Consider the following 27276-nt stretch of genomic DNA (forward strand, 5'->3'; position numbering starts at 1 on the left):
ACTAACTCTACTGAACGTTTTTCCTTCCATTATTTATTATGTAAAAGAATATGTGTGTTATGATTGTGTTTATAGTTTGTTTGGTTGTTTCGTTGTTTGTCTTTTGCACAAAGTCCGCGAGCATTACCACTTTCATTTCACTGCACATCTCGTATGTGACAAATAAACTTGACTTGACTTGACTTGACATGTTTTCACAAGTGATGGTCTCAGGCCAGACCTATCAAAAACTGCAGCTATAAACGAGATGCCAGTTCCTACTGAGTCTGCAAAGGTTCCTTGGAATGGTCAACTACCTGAGGAAATTTATTCCCAACCTCAGCGACATACCTGCCCCCCTGCGGGAACTGACACATAAAGACGCTGCATGGTCCTGGTATCCGCAGCACCAAAGAGCTTTCAACACTCTCAAGTTGCAACTGGCTATCGCACCTACTCCCGCGTACTTTTCTTTGGAGTTACCCATAACTCTCACCTGTGATGCGTCCCAGTACGGACTTGGTGCTGCTTGCCTGCAGACCACTACCAATGGCGACTGCAAGCCTGTTTCGTACGCCACTCGCACACTAACTGACACTGAGAACATTACGTCCAGATCGAAAAAGAATTGCTCGCAGCACAAAATTCAACAACTTTATTTTTGGGAAGTCTGTCACTATAAAAACTATAGAAATAGACTACCTGCCGCTGGTCACTATTTTGAATAAGCTCATTCATGCTGCTCCAGCGTCAGCTCTGAGCGTCAGCTAGTTTTTCAATCTTGGCTTCTTTATGGCCTTGAATGAAGCACATGTTATTACTGTAGGCTGCCATCTTAATGTCTTTATTGAAAGACATATTGTGTTCCATATAATTTACAAAGTAATTCAGACTTGGCACCGAGCCATTCTTTTGTTTTACTAGACCATGCTTTTGTAGAAGAACGATTCCATTTTAGATTTGACTATTAGATTTGACTATTAGCTCTTTCATTCCCTCCTTTTTATCAAACGTGATAACATTCACAGTCCTCTGTAGGTACACACAATGGTCGCAAGTATTAGAGCAATGATTAGCAGCATGTTAGAGCCATAATGTATCACAGTACCCCAAAGGTGGACCAGTTCTCACTCTCGTCATTGACAACCATCCTGATGAAGCTTGTTTAGGGTCGATGGATCAGGTGCCACCTGTAGGCGGTGTAATCCTTTCAGCTGATATTGGGGTTGCCATAAAGTTTGCACCTGTCTGAGGGTTTTGCCAGTCTCTTTGTAGATCATTGCACAGGTGCTTCCACCCCTCTTATCCTGTGGTGGGGTTCATCATCTTGAGCTAGACACTAGCGTATCCATGGGTTTGGACAGCATCTCCTCCCAGTAGGTTTTAGGTGGCCTGCTTCCACATCACCACGTAGAAGCGGCTGCTGGACTGGAAGCCAAAGATAAAGCCAGTGTAGATTGCAGTCTGAGTTGATGTAAAAGTGCCACTGAAGTTGATGGCGCTGAACTCCTCGAATCTGACAGTAAGGCCAGGGTCAGAGTTGGCAGTCTGCAGCAACTCCCTGCCCTTGTTCGCACTACCCAGTTAGGAATGATCTGCATCGTCCCCTTTGGAACTTCGTCAGGTCAGTCTCACTGACGCTGCTGTTCTCGGGGCACATGTCATAGATACCTGGGATGTTGTTGTCAAAGTCGTCCTTGCAGTTGTCTCCTCTGTTGTCACCATCGGCATCAATCTGGTCAGGGTTGGGAACAAAATGGCAATTGTCCTTCTCATCAGAAACGTCATCATTGCCATCCTCATCAATATCCTGATTGTCATCACACTGATTACCCACCAGGTCTGAGTCATTGTCTTCCTGGATAGGGTTATGCATAATCTCTTTCAGGAGGTCCATCTGTTTCAAAATGTTCGGCTTCTCTCTGTATAGACCCTTGGTCATACGATAGAGCTCAAAATGCTTCAAGATTGGTGATCAAATGTAGTTTGTCTTTCCGAAGTTGTGACCAAAGGCTTTGCACTTCCTCCTGATCTGTAAAGATGTTCTTTCTTCTGTATGGAACAGCTTTACATAACGTTGTAGGTAGCGATCAATCACAAACACCTCCTGGGTGGGGGCAAGATCTTTCACGCACCACTTCATGCTGCTCTTTTATATGTTTCTTAAGTCCACCAACTCCCCTGTAAACAGCACAGCAACCCTTATACTGACATTGATGCATGGTGGGGAAATCTTCCCTTCCAAGTTTGCCTTTGGTTTCCGGCTACGTTTTTGTCCAGATTGTTTCTTCACATCCTTAATATTGCACTTCTTAACTGGTAACTTACTCTTCTTCTTCCAATATGGTTGAAAAGACTCATCTGAAGAGCCATTCTTAACTTTTATTTCTCTATCATCTTCACTTGATAAATACCTTTCAGAAAGATCACTGGACTCCAATCCACCCACAACATCATTTTTTTATAAAACACGATGCTTCATTGCAGTTAACTGATTTTTTCACATTTAATGGTTGAGTTGCATCTTGTACCTGAACTTTTTCCCAAGAGCACTCTTTATATTCAGGATCTGTGTGCAAGAGCATATCCTTCTTCAATGGGGGTTCCGAGTTGTCCACATTCACCAACCGCGAAATGGCTCCACTGTATGTACAAGGCTGAAAGTCTGCTAACACTGGGACAGGCTGATGCTTCGCAACATTATCATTCTCACCATTTTCAGTCACTGTTCCATTCTGAGATAAAAGGGTTATTGAACCATCCAGAACTTCCTCTATTGAGTCCTTATTTCTACTGGATGGGCACTGTCCCTCATTCAAAACAACGCTGCGACTTGAATGCATATCCAGGATGTAACTGTGGCCCTCTGTCATCAGAGTTCTGAACAGTCCTTCCAATTGCTAGGATTCTGCCTGATTCACCTCTACCCCATTGCAGACATTGGACTTTGTCTCTGGAACTGGTGTGCTATAATGCTCAGAACTATATTCTCCACACTAACCTTTCCTTTGCTGTACCTATTTTAGGTGAGCCTGGCTTGATTGTATGTATTCATGTTAATCCTTTGTGTCTTGCTAACATTGAAAAAGGGTGCAAGATTCTTTAGACCCATCATTTAGCTGTTGAATAACTATTACTGGGTTCATGCTTAATTAATGTTTCTATACTTAGCTGACGATTCAATTTCAATAGGTTTGTTTTTATCTGTATTCTGGGTCAAGGGATGAACCATGAACATATGAACATTCAAATTGTGAGCCTTCTCGAACCGCTTCTCACATTGATCACAAGCAAATTCAAGTTCAGCTTCTGCCTTGTACTTGGTCATATGGTATTTCAAGGATGCTCTTTGCCTGCACTGGAATCCACAAACTTCACACTTCCAAGGTTTTGCTCCAGTATGGCTCATTTGTTGAACTGACAGTTGTTTCAGTTGTTTGAACACCCTAAGTCTGTCCACATTCATCACAAATGTAGTTTATTTTCACAAATTGAGTAGTTCTTTCTCCCAAGTTGTCCATCAGCGTGTGAAACCAACATTCTTCTTCCTTCTCCACCAATGCCAACTGGCTGTCTGATCCATCCCAACTCAGCTCCTCACTTTGATCCCAGCTAGGATTTACCTCAATCCACTTCTGTAACTTTGTACTCCAAAATCAAGGCTTTTCAACTCCACAACCTGATTGCTCTCCTTCAGCTGCTGTGTGATGGAAGCGAGATGGTCATTTTCAGACTGGGCATTGGTGAGCACATTTCTCTTCTGTTTCAGCTCAGTCTGTAGCTCGGTCTGCCACCTTTTTCTGGTTACTTCAAGAACCTGTTGTAATGGATCCATCTTGGTCAATGTTATAAACGTAAGGACAGTTGTCAGCCTTATTCAGGACATCTTGGTGCAGGAGTGTTTCCTCAAGACCAGCCCATCTGGGCCAACCTCAGGATAAAAAGTAGGGTCAATAGTCCCATTGTCCTTTCTTGGTTCTCCTCCATTTACAGTCAATCGTATCAGATGTCTCCAACGGGAGCAATCTTCAATCTTCATTGCGGTTGGTGCCGTAGTAGCACCTGGTATAGTCCCCTCCAACACAGTCCCAATTTTGTCCAATTCCAGTAGTATGGACTGTGTCTGTGTTCAACTGGCAGTGGCTTCTGTGTTTTCAACCCCTGTGAATGCAAGACTGACAAGGTTGTGCTTAATTGCTGTGCGTATGTAATTCATTCACTGCTGTGGGCCTGTAGGTCATAACTAACTTCCACACTCTTTAGTGTCCTATTCATTCCCTCCACTAATCCAGAATCCTACTGGTGGTGGGGGATGTGAGATCACTCTTTAACTACCTATAAGCCAGACCCTTTGAAAATAGATCATTATATTAAAAAAAACAATTTTAAAATATTCCCAATTGTTCCAATCTATCTCCCCAAATTTACAATTTCAAATTAACAGATTTTGTTCTGAGATAAAGGCATCTCCAATCTCATCTAACACATCAACCTGAATGCCACGTGGCCATTGTGGAATTCAGGTCTCTATTTGAACTCCATTCAAAAGGTAAGAAATAGGGGAAAAAAAACTTAAAGTTAAGAGAAAACAAAGAATAAACAATTAATTTTCATAGATTGCAAGCTCATTCAATTACATCCTATTTCATCTGACATGAATCATTTCATCAAAAGGGGCACATATCTATAACTATAAAACTCCAGATACCGGGACGTGAGTCAGACACTCTGCAAGTTCGCGAGGGAGAGTCCACGACTGTCATCCTATGCTGTGAATCAACTGAACTGTGAATCTGCAATATACTTGCACAGAAATGATTTGTTAGCCCTTAATGACAATGCCATGAGATGTTTATACTGCCGCCCTGCCTGTGCTTGAAAGTGCAATGCTTAATTGGAAATGAAATGAAATGAAATGATATTGCCATGAGTTGTTTAGCCTGCTGCCCTGCCTGTGCTTGAAAGTGCAATGCTTAATTGGAAATGAAATGAAATGAAATGAAATGAAATGAAATGAAATGACAATGCCATGAGTTGTTTGGCCTGCTGTCCTGCCTGTGCTTGAAACTGTAATGCTTTATTAGGTCCAACTGTGTTTGGAAGGAATAAATGCTTTATTAGGTCCGACTGTGTTTGGAAGGAATAAATGCTTTATTAGGTTCGACTGTGTTTGGAAGGAATAAATGCTTTATTAGGTCTGACTATAGTTGGAAGGAATAAATGCTTTATTGGGTCCGACTGTGTTTGGAAGGAATAAATGCTTTATTAGACCCGACTGTGTTTGGAAGGAATAAATGCTTTATTAGGTGTTTAGTCCAAAAGTCATGCTCAGTTCATGACTTCCGCTTAGTGGACAGGTCGCACTGATTGCGTAATTTCCGGTGAGTGCAGAGATCGCGTTGATTGTGTAATTTCCGGTAAGTGCAGAGGTAACGCTGATTACGTAAGCGCCGCTGACTGTGGAAGCCCCACAGTGGAGAGGCTGCGCTCAGCCATGTGAGTAGATTCAAGAAAGTTTACTGTCATATATATGGTATGTGAGTCAATGTGTGAATGTGCGTGTGAGTGTGCGTGTGTGTGAGTGTATGTGTGTGAGTATATGTGTGTGCATGAGTGTATGTGAGTGTGTGTGAGTGTGTGTGAGCCTGAGTGTGTGTGAGTGTATGTGTGAGTGCATGTGTGAGTGTGTGTGTGTGAGTATGTGTATGTGTGTGTATGTGTGAGTGTGTGTGAGTGTATGTGTGTGTGAGTGTATGTGTGTGTGAGTGTTTGTGTGTGTGAGTGTGTGTGTGTGTATGTGTGTGAGTCTCAGTGTGTGTGAGTGTATGTGTGAGTGTGGTTGAGTGTATGTGTGAGTGTATGTGTGTGAGTGTATGTGTGTGTGTGAGTGAGTGTATGTGTGTGAGTGTATGTGTGTGTGTGTGTGTGAGGTGGAGCGTGTGTGTATGTGTGTGAGTGTGTGTGTATTTGTATGTGTGTGTGTGTGTATTGGAATTGGTGGAGAGGTAGAATATTGCGTTGGGGGAACCAGCCCTCCCTACGGGTCCCACTTACTCTAGTATGAATATATAAATATAGCCTGGGGCTGGATGCCAAGTATCTCGATAGGCTTTGGGGGAAATGAAACAGACATAGTGAAATCCTGAACACGGGAATAGAAGCTGCCAGTATCTTGGTAGCATAGGTTTGAAAAGAACACTGTCTCTAGTTAGAAAAGTGACAGAACTTGGATGAGTGACAACCCAAAAGTGCAAGTTAGTCGGCTATCTTATCTGCAACTTTTATATATCTTTTTATGTAAGAGAACATATTCTCTCAGTCTACCCCTTATAAATATATATAAAAGGTATACATTAAACACGTGGCTTAATCCATAAAATCAGCAACACCGTAGCAGTTTACTTATCCTTTACTGTCCTTTTTTTAAGTCTTGTGCGTGAATGCTTCTTCTGGGTCTGTAAAGACACGCTCTGAGTCATTATATGTGACCCTCAATTTGGCAGGATATATTATTTCATATCTCAGGTTTGAGATTCCTTTAAGAATCAGCCGGGTCTTTGTAAAAAGGGCTCGTTTCTTCACCACCTCTGGTAATCTCTGAAGAATCTTACACTTTCTCCTTTGAACATCAGGTTTTTTCCGATTGGCACTTTCTTCATAATGTCTTCAAGAACTGCTATGTCGTTAAGTTTCAGAATAATCTGTCTTGGTGGTGCTCCGACTGCTGTGTGTGCTCTCTGAACTTGATGAGCAATATCTACTTTAGGTCTTTCAGACAGACTGAATACTTGTTGAAGTAAGTTGGCAGTGAACAGCCGAGGGTCTGTTCCAGTTTCCTTCCCTTCTTTTACTCCAACAATTCTTAGGTTTTGCCGTCTGGACCGAGCTTCGAGATCGAGGCATTTGTTGGTCATTCTGGCCAGTTGCCCAGAAACTCGGTCTAGATCTTCTTTCATTCTTTGCATCGCTTCAGACATGACCAAAGTTGTAGTTTCCAGATCTTTGATAGCTTTGTTTTGTTCTGTTGAAGTAAGGAGAACGGGCTCCAGCTTTGTACTGAAATCTTCAATCCGTTTAATTTCTTCTCTTAAATCGCTATCTACTTCTTCAATACGCTCCTGTAGAATAACAATTCTATCACAGATATCATTGTTTCCGACATCCATTCTTGTTTCTAACTTTCCCAGCTGAGTAGACAGCTTGGAAAGCTCCTTATTCAGAATCTCAGCAAAGTCCTTTGTCACAGCTTCTCTTAAAGAATGTTCTTGCTCTTTTACTTTTCCTTCCATAGCAGCAATAAATCTTTGTCCTTCAGTTTCCTCCTCAGATTCTTCAGGTGTTGTTTGAGGTATTGTTTTCTCCAAGTCTTGAGCGAGCTACAGTCTAGTTAGAGGCAGCTTCAGTAAATTCTATTTGTTCTTGTAAAAATACCGGTGTCCCCGTCAATTTGCGGTGATTTCTGATGACATCATTTATGCGACGTCAGGTATCTCCCGGTAAGTGTTTTTAAATCAGTCCCGTTTCTCTTTCAGGCTTTTTAGCACCTTTTAGCGCATTTTCAGGAGCGGAGCTAAAGTGGGCGACTGCTTCCTACTCCATGGCGCCACCAGAATTCCATTATATAATCATTATTTCTTCTCTTTTATAGGCAATCTCTCGGGATTGCGCATCACTTTCTCTCAGTCTGGTTTTGTGGTATTTGTCTAGTGCCAAATGAAGCCAATGTGTGCAACTCTTCCACAGATGGTGCAGGAGGTGGCTGATGGAGTAACCAGGTGTTACCATGCATTCATGTCTGATGATACAGTGGCCTACAAGAATTCCAGATACGACCTTGGTAAGGCCATCAAAAAGGTCAAAAGGGACTTCTGCTCCAAGCTGGAGGATGAGACAGATGTTCGGCAGCTGTAACGGGGCCTGAATGCAATCACCTACTACATGGCGAAATCAGGAGGTAGTCGTATGTTGGCATAACATCACTCCCTGACGAGCTTAATGCGTTTTACGCAAGCTTCGATAGGGAGAACACTGATATGCCTTCTCCAGCCCCCATTCGCTGTGATGGTATTTCAGTCACAGTCACAGAGGCCGACGTCAGAAAATCCTTCAGATGGGTGACCCTCGAAAACCACCTGGACCTGATGGTATACCCGGTCGTGTTCTAAAAACCTGTGTGGACCAACTGGCTGGAGTTTTTTTGCGGACATTTTTCAACCTCTCACTTCTGAGGTCTGAGATTCCCACCTGCTTTAAAAGGGCATCAATAATACTGGTGCCCAAGAAGAGTAAGGAGACGTGCCTCAATGACTATCGACCAGTGGCACTAATGTCTGTGGGGATGAAGTGCTTTGAGAGGTTGACCATGGTGCAAATCAACTCCTACCTCGAATAAAACCAGGACCCACTGCAGTTGGCTTACCGCCAAAACAGATCAACGGTGGATGCGGTCTCGCTGGCTCTCCATTCCGCTTTGGACCACTTGGACAACAAAAACTTATATGTCAGGCTGTTATTCATTGATTACAGCTTGGCATTTAATACAATCATCCCCTCCAAGCTGGTTACCAAACTCGCAGAACTGGGTGTCTGCGCATCTCTCTGTAATTGGATCCTCGACTTCCTCATTCACAGACCACAGACTGTTCGAATTGGTGGAAAGGTGTCAGCCTCGATAACAATCAGCACAGGAGCACCTCAAGGCCCCCTGCTGTACTCACTCTATACTCATGACTGCGTAGCTGGTCATAGTGCGAACTCCATCATCTAGTTCGCTGATGACACCACTGTTGTGGGACCTATCACTGATGGGGACGAGTCAGAGTATAGAAGAGAGATCGACCGACTGACCAAATGATACCAGCACAATAACCTGGCCCTCAACACCAGCAAAACCAAGGAACTGATTGTGGACTTTGGAAGAGGTAGGATGGGGACCCACAGTCCCGTTTATATCAATGGGTCGATGGTGGAAAGGGTCAACATCTTCAAAATCCTGGGCGTACACATCTCTGAAGATCTCTCCTGGTCCGAGAACATTGATGCAATCATAAAGAAAGCTCATCAGCGCCTCTACTTCCTGAGAAGATTACGGAGAGTCGGTATGTCAAGGAGAACTCTCTCTAACTTCTACAGGTGCACAGTAGAGAGCATGCTGACTGGTTGCATCATGGCTTGGTTCGGCAACCTGAGCGCCCAGGAACGAAAAAGACTACAAAAAGTAGTAAACACTGCCCAGTCCATCATCGGCTCTGACCTCCCTTCCATCGAGGGGATCTATCACAGTTGCTGCCTCAAAAAGGCTGGCAGCATCATTAAGGACCCACACCATCCTGGCCACACACTCATCTCCCCGCTACCTTCAGGTAGAAGGTACAGGAGCCTGAAGACTGCAACGTCCAGGTTCAGAAATGGCTATTTCCCACAGCCATCAGGCTATTGAACTCAACTCAAACAAAAATCTGAACATTAATAGCCCATTATCTCTTTATTTGCACTTTATCTGTTTTATTTATTCATGTGTGTATATATTTATACAATGGTATATGGACACACTGATCTGTTTCATATTCATGCCTTCTATAATTCTGTTGTGCTGAAAGAAAGCAAGAATTTCATTGTCCTATCTGGGACACATGACAATAAACTCTGTTGAATCTTGAATCATGGATTTCTACTGTTTATGCAGGGCTTCTGCGCACTGCTGGTGCATGGTCTCGAGTTCTCAATATCATCCCAAATGAACCTTCACCATTTTAATGTTATCACTATTTCCAGGAGTTAGCACACCTATGCTGTATCTATCTATCTAGTAATCTCCTCCCACCATAGAGCTTGGAAAGTTTCTCTTGCAACCCTCTGTATCAGATATGCAAATTATATGGGCAGTCCAAAGCAGCCAATTGAGGGTAATTGTAACTCTATACAGGGGATGTTGGCCTGGGATGCTGAAGTTTGTTTGTTTATATTTCCAGTGATTTGGATTATTTTGCAGAGGTGGTGTTGGTGATATTTTTCCATTGTCTTGAGAAGCCTGTTATAGATTTTTCATGTCGCAGAAGTTAATACAAGGTGCTGGCTCGAAGGGCCAAATGGCCTACTCCTGCACCTATTGTCTATTGACCGTAATCACCATTACCCAGAGTTTTGTACCAAGCCTGAAATCTATTTTTTAAATACCTTCTTCATCAATGTGTTGGACTGAGCTTCCAGTGAAGGTTGGAGGCAACATTTAAAAATAAATTGGATAGTTATATATGGGAAGGGAAAATGGCAGCACAGGTATATGGACCAGGGGAGATTATGTGTTCGGCACGGACTAGAAGGGTCGAGATGGCCATTTCACTCTGTAATTGTTATATGATATGTTATAACTAAATCTATGCAAATGCAGACATCAATGCTGAAATTCACCACCTTCACTGTGACTGCACTTTATCTCTATTCATTAGTCAATGAAGTCACACATCAATCTTTTCCAACAACGTAAAAAAGTATAGAAATAGCCGACATAATAAATTTGTGACATCATTATTTATGGTGTGCTATGTGAAATGCTTCAGAATTTACTTTTAAATCTAACTCCTGTCATGATATTGGAATCAGCAGGACACACTCTGAAAGCATCTGGATTTTTGCTATTCTATGTGATGCATGTCATAAGACAATGATTATTTAAACACAGAGATCAGGTCTGTACCTAAATTTAAAACCACTCTTCTACATCCCCATGCACAGAGTATAAGTGTATAGATGGCGTCAAACCTGATTCGTGAGGGTGGATTTTAACACCCGAGTGGGAAGCCAGGGGGAGCCAAAGATCTTCTCCAGCTGAAAGCCGCTGAAAAAGGCCTCAACCAACTGTAATGTTAATGATTCATTTATATCCTAATATGAAGCTGCCTGTCTGACGCAGGTGGAATGAAACAACTAGTTAATTTCAGAGCAAATAAAAATATATGGAGCTCTAAGACAATTTATTGACTGAGGAAAGTTAAAAAAGAATACAACAAAATAGGAACAGGAATAAAACAAAATAGGAGCAGGAATCGACCACCAGATCACTCAAGCCTGCCCTCCCATTCAATATGATCATGGCTCATCCATGCCGGCCTTTTGTGCCGATTCCCAACAATATTCCATTCCTTAATCTTTCAAATATTCATCCATTTCCACCTAGAATATGTCAATTGATCTGGCCTCCATCAGGCAGAGAATGCCAGAGATTCACTACTCTCTGAGTTTTCAATAACTAGCCCTTTATCTTGGAGGTATGTCCCCTTATTTCAGACTCCCTCACTCATGTAGGCCGTGAGAGGAGATCAAGAACGAATGAGGTGATTCTGTAGAATCATTTTTAACGAGAGTAAATTTAGGGGTGACGAGTTTGAGTTGGATTGGCTGATTGGTGGTGATGCTGGGTTTTGGGAGGGAAGAGGAGGAATGGCAGGAGTGATATTGTCAGGGAGTTCCAGTCTTGTCCAACATCTCTTTTTATAGCATGAGATTTACTCACATCCAACTGTGAACACAATAAATGGATGGACAAGAGCAGTGACCAGCATCCAACAGATCAAAGGGCACCATAGAAAGCATTTTATCGGGATGCATCACAGCTTGGTTTGGAAACAGATCCATCCAAGTCCGCAAGAAATTGCAGCAAATTGTGGATGCAGCCCAGACCATCACACAACCCAAACTCCCTTCTATTGACTCCATTTATACCTCACGCTGCCTCGGCAGGACCAGGACGAGGACGAGTCGCACCCTGGCTACTCCCTCTTCTCCCCTCTCCCATCAGGCAAAAAGTATGGAAGTGTGAAAACGGACACTACCAGATTCGGGACAGTTTCTTCCCAGCTGTTATCTGGGAACTGAATCATCCTACCACTGCCAGAGGGCAGTGCTGAATTACTATCTACCTCTTTGATGACCCTCAGACTATCCTTGATTAGACTTTACTGGCTTTACCTTGCACTAAACGTTATTCCCTTATCATGTATCTATACACTGTAAACGGATTGATTGTAATCAAGTATTGTCTTTCTGCTGACTGGTTGGCACGAGACAAAAGCTTTTCACTGTACCTCGGTACATGTGACAATAAACTATACTGAAACTTTCGAATGTGTTGACTTTTATGATTATTGTCTGGAGAAGGGATTTCTTTAATTTAAAAACAAATAAAATGGTTAATAGTAGCAGCAAACCTCTGAACTATTCCTAACATTTTACACACATAACTGACCGTTTTTGGCGTGATACACTAGCTCCAGAATTGTAATCCACTAATCCTGGGTTTTCAGATGCTGGTCTTTAGTCTCCAGCTCGTGATTATATACTGTTTCTTTATTATTCTTACTGATCATTCCACCCACCACAATTGATTTCCTGGATCATTTTTGCTTCTCCTTGGTATCCTTGGTGCTTTCATCTCTTATTTCCTGCAGTTGATTTATTCTTAATTTCTTGTTTTATCACTGTTCTTTTTGTTGGTGGTCTTGATAACACGTTGCTTTGACAGTCTTTAAGGGTCCATTGTGGACTATAGGCAAAAGCTGACATTCTGCTCCTTTAACTACTACTTGTTTCTGTAATTCAATGCAATTATTTCTCTTTTAATTTGTGCTTTCAATGAACTCAGTGAGGTTTGATCTCCTAGATTTTCATGACGAATTGCCTTGGTGTCGACATTCAGTGATACAATCTGACCTGAGCTTCAATGTTATATGCCTCCCAGACTCTGTCTATCATTGGGCATTCTTCAATTTCTTGGACTTTGTATTAAGCTTACCTTATAATGAAATATGAGCATTTGTTATTTTCCAGTAATTATTTATATTTATTAATTTGCTGTAAATTTTGTATTCATCAAATGAGCACTAAATTACTCACTGGAAAGGAAGCTAATTTATTCTTAATGTCGTGGTAACATCAACCATTCCCAGATCAGTAAAGCAGTATTATTCCAGTGTCAGTTAGTTACTTTTATTGTGCTGACATAATTTGTTTTGTTTTTTTCTATTTATTTCTGCAATTTAATTCTTGGTTTCTCCATCAAGACTGTGTGTGTGCTTATTTGGTAATTAAACTGCTTTTATGTATGATCTGCATTCAAGGAAACATTGGTACAAATAAGTGTACAACCCATGCAATTACCAGTAAATGCCTTGCAGTGAAAACGGAGAATTAACAGTGGTGCAGACATGTAATTGGGAAACAAATCTCTAATCTACTATTAAAGCTGTCAACAGATTTGCTGAAAAAGCCACCTTCTGTGCTCTAAGATGGCAACATAACAGCAGTTGCTGTTTCAAATTCTCAGCTAGAATCAATTTGCTTTTATTGTGGTAGAAAAATACCCCAGGTCACTTGGCACCCTGAAGAGTTACTGCTTCTTCATATTGTATGGGACAAGGCTGAAAGATTGGGAATAGGGCAGAATGTAATATATCTGGGGTTGGAATAGGGCGAACTTCAATTACCATAACTAAAAGCAACTTGATAACAATTTAATGAGATGGCTAAGGCCCAGAGAAGCATAGCGACCACACTTAAATGACAACAAGTTGTAAGCAAACTAATATAAAGGCTGAACCTACTTGAGTACATCCTCAAGATTATGATCCCATTATCATCCACATGATCTACTTAGACTATATGATTGAGTCATGTTCATGATAGAAACGAGAGGAGTGATCACTACGTTGGCTCCAAGTGTGAAATCCTGTCTTCACACTACCAATGGGCCAAATGAGATAGTAGCAGAATAAATCCCGTAGGTCTAAACATCCTAGTTATAATCATGAAGACATTGAGCCAAACATACCAATACACCTACAATACAGGTATTAACTTAGCTATTTGTAAAACTACACAGCTTTTCTACAAAAGAAATATGATACGTTTATTTTGTCCAATTACTGTATACCCCATTAGTCAACTTTCAATTATCAACAAAATGATGAAAGATTGTTCACATTGTTATTAAGGGATACATACGAGCCAATAACGTTAATAACATGCTCCAGACTTCATTACAATCTTAATCTAAACGTGGACAAAATAATTTATTTTCAGAGATGAGGTACGGCTGGCTGTTCTTCATTTAACCATTCAACGGATTGTGGAATTTGGAAGACATCTGCACTAGTTGGAATCATAACTTGCAGGACGCAAGATGGTTATGGCTCTTAGAGGCCAATCTTATCAGTCTCCATTTCATTGTTGCAAGAATCTCTCTATGAAGATCAAGCATCTTGAGCTGCTTTGTCATTAAACTTCCTTTAATCTTAAGATAAGGTGAGAATACTTGCTGAATGTAATAGTGTTCAGTTTCATTCACAGTTCTTCAGATAATAAAACTGTCCTTTTCAAATGAGACAAAACCTAAATAATACTCAGGCGTGGATTGATTACTGGCATTCAAACAACAAAAGTATCAGGAACTGATCACCACAACCACCCAAAAGAAAGGAGAGGGTTACCACAACCACCCACCAACATCAACATCCTAGGGGTCACCATTGATCAGAAACTTAACATCAGCCACAAAAATCCCAGTGAATGTCAGAGATTGGGAATCCTGTTGCTGGTGACTCAGGCCCCAATTCTCCACCATCTATAAGGAATAAATAGGCATTATTATGAATTGTGTTCCAATTTTTTGGATGACAGTGGCTCAAAGAATATTTTGCACTGTCCAGGATACAGCAGCCCACTTAACTGTATTCAACCTGATGGTCACCTGATGGTCACAGTTATCAAGCTCCTGTACCTTCTTCGCTATGATAGCAGCGAGATGAGAACATAATCAGGGTGGTGTGGATAATATTGATAAATACTAGCTGCTTTTTTTAAGGCAGTACCTCCTGTAGATCCATTTGATGGTGGGTAGGTCAGTACTTGTGATGGACTATGCAATGACTACCACTTTCTGCAATTGTTCCTGCCATTCGAGTTTTCAAACCAGGCTATGGTGCAACCAGTCAGTATGCTCTCTACCATGCATCTGTGGATTGAGTAGATTGGTATGTCGCCAAATACTCTATTAATTTGGCGACATACCATATCTCCTCAATCTTCTATGGAAGTTAATGAGCTTTCTTTGTACTGCATCAATATACTGGACCCAGGACAGATCTTGTCCAAGAACTTGAAACTTGAATCTTTCCCCCATCGTCCCAATAATGAAGACTGCTATCAGACTTCATAAGGTCATACAGTAAGTGACAGGAGCAGAATTAGCCCATTTGGCCCATCAGGTCTACTCCACCATTCATTCATGGCTGATCTTTCTTCCCCTCTCAACCCCATTCTCCTGCCTTCTCTCCATAACCCCTGACATCTGTACTATTCAAGAATCTATCTATCGATGCCTTAAAAGTCTCTGACTTCCTGGATCCTCGGATTTCCCCTCCTGAAGTCAATAATCAGCTCCTTGATCTTGCTAACATTTGTTGTTCTGGCACCATTCAATCAGATCATCATTTTTGAACCTACACTCTGACTCGCTACCTTTTATTCATCCAACAACAGCAATATTGTGGCAAATTAATGATGGTCTTGAAGCCATGTATGGCTACACAGTCATGTATATAGAGAGAATAGAGCAGAGGACTGAGCACACAGCCTTGAAATGAGTTCCAATGCTTCTGATTTGTCTCATTCATCTGTTTTTCAGCCACAGTGCTGTTTGGTACTCTGGACTTCAGCTGATTCGATTTTCTTTCACAACGGTAGAAAAACGATCTCACAGATTAATTATTATCTATTCTGCAAATTTACACTGAAGTAGATCTTTCACCATCTCTAAACAGATAAAGTCCAGGGATACATGGGATGCAAGAAACGGTCAGTGCTGAACCAGGACTTGATAGTTTAAATTTGTCTGAATTTTTTTTATTATTTTAAAGAACTATATGGACCTTCTGATTGAAAACCTATTGAAAATAATAAATACATCAAGTGAGAACTGAAAGCAAGCACAATAAACTGTGGGTAAGTTTTCCTAATGTGCAAAAGATTTAAGAATCCATTTACTGGTGCATGTAATTAACATACGCACAGCAGGTGGTTCTGCAAGTGTTCATAAAGTAGAATGGAGTGGAATGTGAAGATAATTATGGTGTCATGTGATGGATGGGCAGTGAGCATTGCAATGGGATAGGATTTGAGGGGTAAAGGGGTTGTAGAGTATAAAGGTAATAATATGCATTAGATTGGAATGTCGACATAATGAGGTGGTGATATGTTACAGTGAGAGGTAATAATGGTGTTTTGTAATGGAGTGCGAGGGGTAAAGATGATACATTACAATGACGTGTGAGCGGTATCAAATGTAATGGGGTGGGGTATAAGAGTGATGATGTCATGGGAGCATGGTGTTAGAATAATAGAATAATAATAGTGAAAGGAATGGAATTGGTGGGATAATGCTGCAATTGGATGTGGTTGGTGTAAAGTTCGTGCAATGGACTGAGGATAACAGGTAGAATTGTAATGGGATGGGTTGTGAAGTTGAACAATGGTTGGGTTATGAAGGTGTAGTAATGTACTGCTTGATATATTCTGATGTACGATGGAATTGTACGTTGGATAATTTTGTAATGGGACGATGTGATCATAATAATGATTAAGTGTATTGGATACGAGGGCATTGTTTATTGGCTTGGAGAGTGAGGAGTAATAATGTTGCTAGTGGGGTGGGAATGAAGTGCAATGTTATGTAATGGGATTAAGTGGCATGGAATTGAGTGTGAGGGTAATGATGTGCATGTCAAAGGATGGGGTAACAAAGAGTAATAATAGTACGATGGATGGAGTAGTGAGAGTAATAGTGGTGCTGTGGGATAGTGAGGTGTAATTATGGTGTAATGGGCTTGGATAGTGAGGTGTAAAAATTGTCAATGGAATGAGATGAAAATATGGTGTAGTGTGATTGGGTAACGGGGTAACAATGGTATAATGGGGTGAGGCAATTGGTAGTTAAAATGGTGTAATGAGCTGGGATGGTAATGCATAATGAGATATGTGTGGGGATATAGTATGCTGGATATTCCTTGTCGCACTGACCTCTGTAGTCATGAAGCCAATCGAAAGGCTTGTGTTGGCCAAGCTGAAAAATATCACAAACTCCCTGCTGGACCCTCTGCAGTTTGCATATCGAGCCAATAGATCTGTGGATGATGCAGTCAACCTGGGCCTGTACTTCATCCTACAGCACCTAGACCACCAGGAGACCTATGCGAGGATCCTGTTTGTTGATTTTAGCTCTGCATTCAACACCACTGTGCCTGGGCTACTACACTCCAAACGTTCTGAGTTGACTGTGCCTGAACCCTTCTGTCAGTGGATCATCAACTTCCTGACAGACAAGAAGCAGCATGTGAGGCTGGGAAAGCACATTTCGGACCCGCAAACGCTCAGCATAGGAGCACCGCAAGGCTGCGTACTCCTTCCTCTCCTCTACTCTCTCTACACCAACAATTGCACCTCCACAGACACCTCTGTCAAGCTTCTCAAGTTTGTGGACGACACAACCCTGATTGGACTGATCCAGGATGGGGAGGAACCTGCCTACCGACAGGAAGTGTCACAGCTGGCGGCCTGGTGCCGTAGCAACAACCTAGAGCTCAATGCTCTTAAGACAGTGGAATTGATTGTAGACTTTGGGAGAGCTCCCCCTCCCCTCACCCCACTCACCATCAACAACACCACAGTCATATCTGTGGAGTCTTTTAATTTCCTGGAAACCATCACCCCCAAGGACCTTAAGTGGGGGGCTACCATCGACTCCACAGTCAAAAAGGCACAACAGAGGATGTACTTCCTGCGGCAGCTGAGGAAGCACAATCTGCCACAGGCAATGATGGTCCAATTCCACACGACCATCATAGAGTCTGTTCTCACCTTCTCCATCATGGTCTGGTTTGGCTTAGCCACCAAGCACGACACCTGGAGGCTGCAGCAAATTGTCCGATCAGCAGAGAAGATTATTGGCTGCAACCTTCCCTCCATTGATGAACTGTACACTGCAAGGGCCAGGAAGTGAGCGGGCAAGATCATCTCTGACCCCTCTCACCCTGGCCACAAACTCTTTGAATCACTTCCCTCTGGAAGGCGACTCCGGATTGTCAAAGCTGCCACAGCCGGACATAAAAACAGTTTTTATCCATGAGTAGTTGCTCTACTCAACAGCCAAAAATCTGTAGCCTCCCTTTGATCTGGTATTTTGTTGGTTCACATGCTTGATCAATGGTGTTTTATCATTAATGTTTTATTATCATTAATGTTTAGTGTTTTCTGAGTCATTCCTAACTGTCACTGTATGTCATGTTGTTACTTGTGGGCGGAGCACCAAGGCAGATTCCTTGTATATGAACACTTGGCCAATAGACTTACTTACTTACTTACTTACTTTGTGTTTCAATCAGAGAAACAGATTTCTACCCACGATGGGATCCAGCTCCCTTACTTCACAGCAACTGCAAATTGTGCTGAGAATCATACTGGTTTACCAGTTCTGCAATGCAGGTAAATATTTTTCTTACTTTTCAAACCACAGCACTAATCATGACCTGCAAATATGAAGGTTTTCGAATGTGCCTGCTCACATGCAGGTTCAAATGTGAGTATATATTTTTTCTTCCTTTATAACTTCAACCAACATATAGATATGTGAGAGGTGTTAACCAAACAGAAAATATGCTGGGAGATGTAGCTGCTTAGCAGCATTATAATAATAATAAAATTATTAAAAATAAAATAATATATTATTATTATTATTATTATTATAAAGCCGGGGTTCATGAGATGACCGGAATGGAAGTGGAGATGGCTGCAACAGGCCTTTGTGACCAGCTGCAACTGGGCCAAAAATGGTGCCTCTTGCATATTGACTCAGTGGGCTGTTCAGTACATCCTGTACTGACTGGGGAAATTGTGTTTACGTATAGGGATAGCCATCCTATCCTGACCGCCACTATCTCTGCAACTGAACCCAGATTGATTTCAAACTGTTCCTCATTTTGATGAAAGGGATCAACACAAAATGTTCAGACTCCCCAATGAGGTAATGATATACTGAATATTTCTATATCTTCTGTGATTTTTTTTCTAGATTTCCAGCATCTGCATATTTTGATTTAAAATGGGTTTTTGATTTTAAATTGTTTTATCTTTTCATCTATTTACACAATTGTACCAAATCAAAATCTAATTTAAAGAGAAAGGCTAGGTAATGCTGCAAAGAGATTTGATCGCAGTACCCTGCAGAAAGATGCCATCTATTTGCTCCTTGTAATGATCATGTATAATCATTGTATTCACAGTTTTATAATTTTACTTTATCACACACAGAAGGAATGTCCTGCAGACATGATACAGTGTCAACAAAAACCACTGGGGTAGCTTTGGAGTGCAAAATTCCAACACATACTCTGCACAGTGGTGCAGCGGTAGAGTTGCTGCCTAGCAATGCCAGAGACCGGGGTTCGATCCTGACTATGGTGGTGTCTGTACATTCTCCCTGTGAGCTCATGGACTTTCTCCGGGTGCTCTAGTTTCTGCCCACATTCCAAAGTTGTGCAGGTTTGTAGATTAACTGGCTTCTGTATATTGTCCCTAATGTGTAGGATAGAACTAGATAGAACTATAGGTGATCGCTGGTCGGCATGGACCCAGTGGGTCAACGGGCTGTTTCCACATTTAGTTTAGTATCACTGAACTAAACTAAAGATTTACTCCCTGACCCAGTGTACATATGGAATTATTAATGATCTTTTCCCTTCTCTTTATCTCTATACCTGCTCTGGTATTATAAGGCATGAATGGATGACAAATCCCCAGGATCAAATGGTTTCCCTCAGTGAGGAAAAGTACCTATCAAAAACATTACTGTTTCCATCTGCAGCCTTCCCCAATTCCCTTGCTTTTGGAACCATTCCTTTAGATTGGAAAATTGAGCATGACACACAACTATTTAGGAAATCCAAGCAGGAAAGAAGGGAAACAGAAAATTGTCGGCCAACTACCGTAATATCTGTCGTTACAAAATCACTAAACATCTCAAAGTTTCAATTATTCACAGAAAGCCAGGAAGGAAAAGTGAAGAGTAATCAAGTCAGATGAAAACCAATTAAATCTCTTGAAGATGTGAATATAATGGATAGAGAATCGTCTATGGATATTATTTCCAATAGGGGGTCAACATGATATTCAATTACATTCCTTTGTTTGGGAAATTAGCCAATCAGAAGGAAACATGATAATAGGTAGGGGTTTAAATTGGCAAGATATGAACAGAACTATTCTTCATTGCTCTATATTGGGGCAGAACTATTCATTTTATGTGTGAACAACTCAGATTATAGGGGGCAATATAAGCAGTGTGGATGGAAGCATTAAATTAATAGTGAATGGGCTGAACTGTGCTAAATTAATTTTGGTGAAGCTAATTGTGTGAACATCCACTTTGGATCTAAAAGGATTTAGAATAAAGTACGTCATAAACAATGCCACAAAAACATTGCCAAGTTAGAGTACAGGAAGAAAAAAGAAACCATGGAGTCAAGACAACACCTCTTCCTCAATGTCAGCAACATGAAGCATGCCCCAGTCTGTACAACTGTGCTAAAGTGGAGATGGTCGAAGCTATAAATATCTACGTGTAAATATCACCAACAATTTTCCCTGGTGAAACACATTGACACTATGGTCAGGAAAGCACAACAATGCTTCTACTTCCACACAAGGCAAAGGGAAATTAGGCATTGCTCCAATGATACTTACTAGTTTCTACAGATGCACCATATTTGGATACATCTTATCTGGATGCATCATAGCTTGATATGGCAACTGCTCTTCTCAAGACCGTACAAAATTGCAGACAACTGTTAAAGCAGCAAGTCCATTGCACAAACCAGTCTCCCACCCTCATCAACTCCACCCATAATTTGCTGCTTAGGGAAAGCTGCCAACAAAAACAATTCTTGCACACACTGATCATTCTCCATTCTCCCTACTCCTATCGTATATAGGATACAAAAGCTTAAATGTCTTTACAACCAGATTCAAGAAGAGTGCTCATCCCTGCTACTATCAGATTCTTGAACGAATCGCTCAAAAATGAGGGATGAATTTCCAAACTACCTCATGTCGGACTATGCACATTTTTATTGGTACCTTCTCTGTAGCTGTGTCACTATATTTGGCATGCTGTTTATTTTCTCTATTGCACATTGATGTACTCATATATGGTATGATTCACATGGATAGCAAGTAAAAAAAGGTTTTTCACTGCATTTAGATGCAAATAGCAAACCAGTACCAATAAACAGTGGGGCTACAGAAAAACTTTAGACACCATGTTCATAGATGAAAAATTGGTCAGGCATATGAAGTAACAAAAGGGCAATGGATTAAAAATTGATGTACAAAACCCAGGTTAGATTAGATTTGGGATACTGCAGCCTGTTCGATGGATATATTGGCCAAAGGCAGAGTTGATTAGGTGCCCGATCACCAGGAATTAAAATAAATGGAGATATTACATAAAGTTTAGTTTAGAGATACAGCGTGGAAATTAGCCCTTCAACCCACCAAGTCCGCACCAACCAGCGATCCCCGCACAGTAACACTCTCCTACACACACTAGGGACAATTTACACTTATCCCAAGCCAATTAACATACAAACCTGTACATCTTTGGAATGTGTGAGGAAACCAAAGATCTCGGAGAAAACCCACGCAAGTCACGGGGAGAATGTACAAACTCTGAACAGACAGCACCCGCAGTCAGGATCGAACCTGGGTCTACTGGCGCTGTAAGGCAGCAACTCTATCGCTGCGCCACCGTGCCGCCCTAAAGTTAGGTAATATTCCCTGAAATTTAAGATTCAAAATATGAAGCCATTTGGACAGGATGGAATGTGAGAAGCTCTTGGTCAGAATGTGTAGTACCAGGGAGCAAGTTAAAAGAAACAAATAGTGACTGAAACTTGGTCAATGGTTCATTTTAAATCTGAGATTAAATTTTATGGAATACAAAGCAAATGTGAGTATGTATATACTGGTCACAGATCAGTCCTGATCATAGTGAATAGATTGGGTGAAGAGGAGAAAGCGTGATTGGAAGGGAGATGGTGGGAAATGGCTTACCTCTGTTCTGAGATGAAAGTAAAATATTTACTGCAGGACTGGAAATCTCAAAAAACAGGAAATGCTGGATGTGTTCAGCAGGTCGGGATCAGTAGAGAGCGAAGATGAGAAAGACTGACAAGGTTTGAGATTATTCACTCATTTTCCCTGCTTTTCTCTCGACAGATGTTACCTGAACTGTTACATCAACATCTTTTGTCCTCATTCCTATTCTTAGATGCTCTTCGAATGCTCATGTTTTACTATGCCTGTGATTTTAATAATGATTTTAATTTTCAGTTCAATTATATCTGTGGTGTTATCATGACTTATGCTGTTTGTCTCAATTTAGCCATTGTGCAGTTGTTAATGACTTTTTCTCTAGGTTCCAATGTGCCTGTGTTGATTATTTTTTGCCATTAATCCCTGTGCACTTGCAGTATTAATGTTGGGTTTTAATTGTATTTCAAGAGTACATTTAGTGGCATTAATGCTTGATATACCCGGTTAATGCAATGTTATTAAAGATTCTTAACCTTTAATGCCATTTTCAGTGATGTCACAGTGCAGAATTCTCAGATGCAATTCTCAGTTTGTGTCTGCTACATCTCATCTTGACGATTCTTTGAATGAAGACTTTTGTATTGCCTTGCGCTCATATTCGTGGTGCACCCAACGAACTGCTTGGTTTTGCCGCGGGGACCTAATCTACCATTCTGCTGTGCAAGGAATTGAGGATTTAATGATCCAGCATAACTGTTCCAAGGATGGTAAAGTCTCATTACCTCGACCGCACGTGCCAGCAGATAATCAAGATAATCTACACCTACCAGACACTTGCAAATATGAGATGAGCTTTTACTACAAACAGCGCCAGAAACCAACCTACCTTTACTGTGGCATCTTTGGGAACCTCCACATTCGAACGTTTTACAATGATTTTCAGACATGTCGAGTTCAGGGAGCGTGGCCGGTGATTGACAACAATTACTTAACCCTGCAACTGACTAATGCACCAATCGCACCACATCATAACATTTCAGCAATCAGCAAGGTGATGTCCTTTGATATAGTTGGTGAATTTTGTTGTCAGACATCAACTACGCTTGTATAGTACTCTGGAAAGTTGGCCCATTCAATTAGCCTCAGATTTGCTTTACATCATTGCTCGTGAAATTGTGTTAATATTCAAGAACGGAATGGAGTTTCAGTCATAGTTTGTGTCATTGTCAGTGATACCCACATCCAGCCAATAATTTAAAAGATTTTGACTAACAACAACATTTATGGTCACAAGCAGAATGTTGCTTGTATCGGTAACAGAATGGTCATTAAGGCATAAAGTTAATTACCACTATAGAATAGTGTTAATCACCAATGGAAGCGTATCGATGGAAATTATCAGAATAAAATTGTTTCCCAATGGGATATTGACAGTATTTAGCACTGACATACAGAAAAAGGATGTACTTATCTGTTACAAGGCCCCCAAAGTCAACCTGCTCATGAATGGCAAGGTTTTGTGAGGCATATGGGCATCAGAACAAGCAAACCCTGGGAAGTAGCTTGAAAAATGCTTTCCCAGTCCAGATTAAAGAAGCAATTTAAACGATTATAAATCACTGAAAGACATTTCTAAATACCAAACATAAATTAGCTTGCAATAAATTCAACATTGTATATTCTAAAGCCCCTGTCCCACTTTCACGACCTAATTCACGACCTCTGCCGAGTTTGCCCTTGACTCATACTCGCAGCATGGTCGCCAACAGGTCGTAGAAGGTCGTAGGAGGTCTTTGTAACTCTTCCTCATGCTCGTGAGTGGTCTCCGCGTACTCGTGGCCTCAAGTTGGTTGCGGCATTTTTTCCAGCCTGATAAAAAATGTCCACGAGTAAAAAAAAAAGTCGGCATGGCAAGAATTTATACTTTTTACTCGTAGGTAGGTCGTAGGCAGGTCTAAGAAGGTCGTGATGGTAGTCATAGGTAGTCGTAGACAGTCGTAGGTCGGTATCTGGCCCGAGAAAAAAATGCAAACATGACATCATTTTATCATGTGATCATTTTCCACGTAGCTAGTCGTAGTTGGACTTAGGTGTGGAAGACTGAGGTCGAGGTGGGTCGTAGGATGTCGTAAATATAGTCGTAGGAGGGCGTAGACATAGTAGTAGGAGGTCGTAGACATAGTCGTGGGAGGCCGTAGGAGGTCTTTTACTTCGGCGAGTCAACACGACCTTGACATTTTTTTCAATTCATCTAGGGTCTTCTAAACTCGTGGATTAGGCCATTCTTCTCCATTCCACAGACTCACTTTTGCCCAAAAGATTTTCCAGAATGATTACCAGAAATTCAGCAAGTTTGTGTCCTGTCTCTGAACTCCATGTGAAGTCCAACAATGGACTGCAACAGGGAAGTTGCCTTCAGACTTTGGCCAGCAAGCTCCGTACTTACTGACACATACAGGAAGTAAATACTGACACAAGGAACATATTGGTAGCTTGGTGTGGAATTGCAGGCATTTCCTGATAATTTCCAAGCCATTGACTTCCAGTAGAGTAACAAGAGGGTACATGAATGAGGAGCATTGAATGAATGAGTGTGGTGCAATTGCACTGAGGATGCATGAAGAATAAAATAAAAGTGAATAAGATTGGAGAAAGAGGGACAGAAAATGTAAAATTCAGAAATGAATGATTCTTCTTTCATTGATTTACAGGTTACTGCTATTTTTAAGAACTCCAAGGAATGCATTGACCAGAAAGTGTATCAAGCTGAAATGGACAATGTTCCAGCTGCATTTGTGGATGGTTCTGTAAATGGTGGCTTAAGAAATGGGGCAAACAGTCTGGTTATCAAGAAAATGTTGAGTACTGGCCACGTGGAGATCCAAGCGAGTTATATTGGCACGACTCTGATTGTGCGACAGGTGGGTCAGCACCTGAGCATTGCCATCCTCATGCCAGAGGAAGTGGCAAGTTCACATACAGAGGATCAGGACCTACAGCTCTGCTTAACTGGCTGCCCTTTCATTGAAAGGCTTCCCTGGACTACCCACCACCATAATGCACAAAGGGCCAAAGCCAAATGCAAAGAGGGCCTGTTGGTTGAAGATTACTACTTTGAATGTTGTGTTTTTGATATCCTGGTGACTGGTAATCCCAATATTTCCTTAGCAACATTCAAGGCTGTGGAAGATGCAAAAATGTTATACCCAGCCAAGGATTTGCTTCATGTGTTCAGGAACAGCTGGCCTGGTCGGCCGATCCCTTCCTGCCTTCCACTGTTGGTTTCTGTGCTGTGGGTGCTCTTCTGCAACAATAATTTTTTCTTCTAAATCCTGAGTGTCTAAGCACTTAGTCACTGGATGATGTTGCACAAGGAATTTTAGTTTGGTTTAGAGATACAGAGCGGAAACAGGCCCTTCAGCCCACCGGGTCCGCGCCGACCAGCGATCCCCGCACATTAACACTATCCTACACACACGAGGGACAATCTTTACATTTACCTTTGGAGTGTGGGAGGAAACCAAAGATCTTGGCAAAAACCCCACGCGGTCATGGGAAGAACATACAAACTCCGTACAGACAGCACCCATAGTCGGCCTTCGAACCCGGGTCTCCGGCATTGCAAGCGTTGTAAGGCAGCAACTCTACCGTTGAGCAACCATGCCGCCCACTTGCCCGTTCATTGCATTTGACATGAAAGTCATTCAGCCTCTGCTCAGGGATCCTCTGAGTATCTGAAGCTTAACTCATATTTGATTGTAGCTTCAGTTTTTGACTGCCATTACCAACAACGTGGCATAGGTCACAATTTATTGAGTATATGTTTCCAAGTAAACTTAGATCATTATGAACACAGCCATGGTGGTCTAATCAGATTATCTAATATATATTCGCTTTTCATAGAAGTCAAATATCCACTGTGTATAGTTCTGTCAAACAGCTACCCATACATAATCCAATCAAATGTTCACCAAGGCCTGTTTTTAGTTCAAAGACACTATCCTGTACAGTTTTACTTTATACACTATCCTCCCCCAGGACAGACCATCCTGTAGCTTTGAAGGTCGTGTATGTATTCCCCATCAATTTAGTAATCCTGCAAAGATAATGCAATAACCATCCACAACACCTCATGCTTTTAGTTGTTGAATCTTTACGTTTTTCCCTCAGTTAATTGTGTGAAATACAGTAGTAGAAATGTTTGCTGGCCATTTAAAATGTAACAACAAAAACCTTCTATGACTATGACTATCTTTAAGAAAACTAATCCCAAAGAATGGAATGGTATTACAGGCTCCCACTCTCCCCCACTCTCCCCTCTCACCCCCATCCCCCCCTCTCACCCCTCCCCCCCTCTCACCCCCTCCCCCTCCCTTCCCCCCACTTCTCCTCCCTTCACACCCTCCCTCTCCTCCTCCCCTTCACCCCCTCTCCCTCTGTCTCTTACCCCTCTCTCTGTCTCTGCCCCTCTTTCTCTTTCTCTGCCCCTTCTCTTCTGCCCTCACTCTCTACCCCCCCCCCCCCTTTCTAGAAGTGCCTGCAAGTTGGGGGCTATACATCAGTAGATAGGGCCGTTAGGGGGTAAAAGGGTTAATAATATTAATGGAAAATCAAGGGGGTAGGCGTGTGTAGCGTGGGTAGGGGGGGGCATAGTTAGTGTGTGTGACGCCGCATGCTGCCCCCCCTTCCCGCAACCGCACGTTGGGGGAAAATACCCAATGGGTCTGCACTTGGTCTAGTATCTATTAAAACTCTGTGTTTGTGTGTGTGTGTGTGTAGGTGTATGTCATTTTGCCTTTGAAATGTATTTCTTCGAAAACCAGACACAAATACGCTGCGATTTTTACATATTTCGGTGGCGATTTAACTTACGATTTCGGAAATCGACCTCCCTAAATTTGATCAATTATTTCCCCAGATTTTTAATAAAGTTGTTCACAAAACGGGCTGTTTTTTTAAAATCAAACCGTTGCGGCAGCTGTGGCAGCTGTGGATGTCACAATGCCCTTGCTCGCGGCACCGCCCCCCACCCGCCCCCACACTCGATTAAAGCTCTCAACGCACAGGCGCACTTTCCACCACCCCACCCTCAGTCATTTTTTCACCTCCCACTGTGCTGACCAAAGATCCAGAGGGAGTAATGGCCGCCAGGGCTACCTT

At 41.8% G+C, this 27276-nt stretch overlaps 1 protein-coding gene and 1 pseudogene across 2 annotated transcripts; one reads left to right on the forward strand and one right to left on the reverse strand.

The window, feature by feature from the left end:
• Positions 1–1078: 1078 nt before the first annotated feature.
• On the reverse strand, positions 1079–1921 carry LOC129697655 (thrombospondin-2-like; annotated as a pseudogene).
• Positions 1922–15805: 13884 nt separating this feature from the next.
• On the forward strand, positions 15806–26427 carry LOC129697200 (repulsive guidance molecule A-like). Of its 2 annotated transcripts, XM_055635527.1 has the most exons (4): positions 15806–15975; positions 18411–18510; positions 22668–23167; positions 24828–26427. In XM_055635527.1, the coding sequence occupies exons 2-4, from the start codon at positions 18432–18434 to the stop codon at positions 25443–25445; spliced, it is 1197 nt and encodes a 398-aa protein (XP_055491502.1). In that variant the 5' UTR covers positions 15806–15975; positions 18411–18431; the 3' UTR covers positions 25446–26427. The 2 variants fall into 2 exon arrangements, with proteins under 2 accessions (XP_055491502.1, XP_055491501.1); XM_055635526.1 differs by lacking the exon at positions 15806–15975 and having other exon boundaries at positions 18486–18604.
• The last annotated feature ends 849 nt before the right edge of the window (positions 26428–27276 follow it).

The sequence above is a fragment of the Leucoraja erinacea genome, chromosome 5, assembly GCF_028641065.1.
Source record: "Leucoraja erinacea ecotype New England chromosome 5, Leri_hhj_1, whole genome shotgun sequence".
Taxonomy (NCBI): Eukaryota; Metazoa; Chordata; class Chondrichthyes; order Rajiformes; family Rajidae; genus Leucoraja; species Leucoraja erinaceus.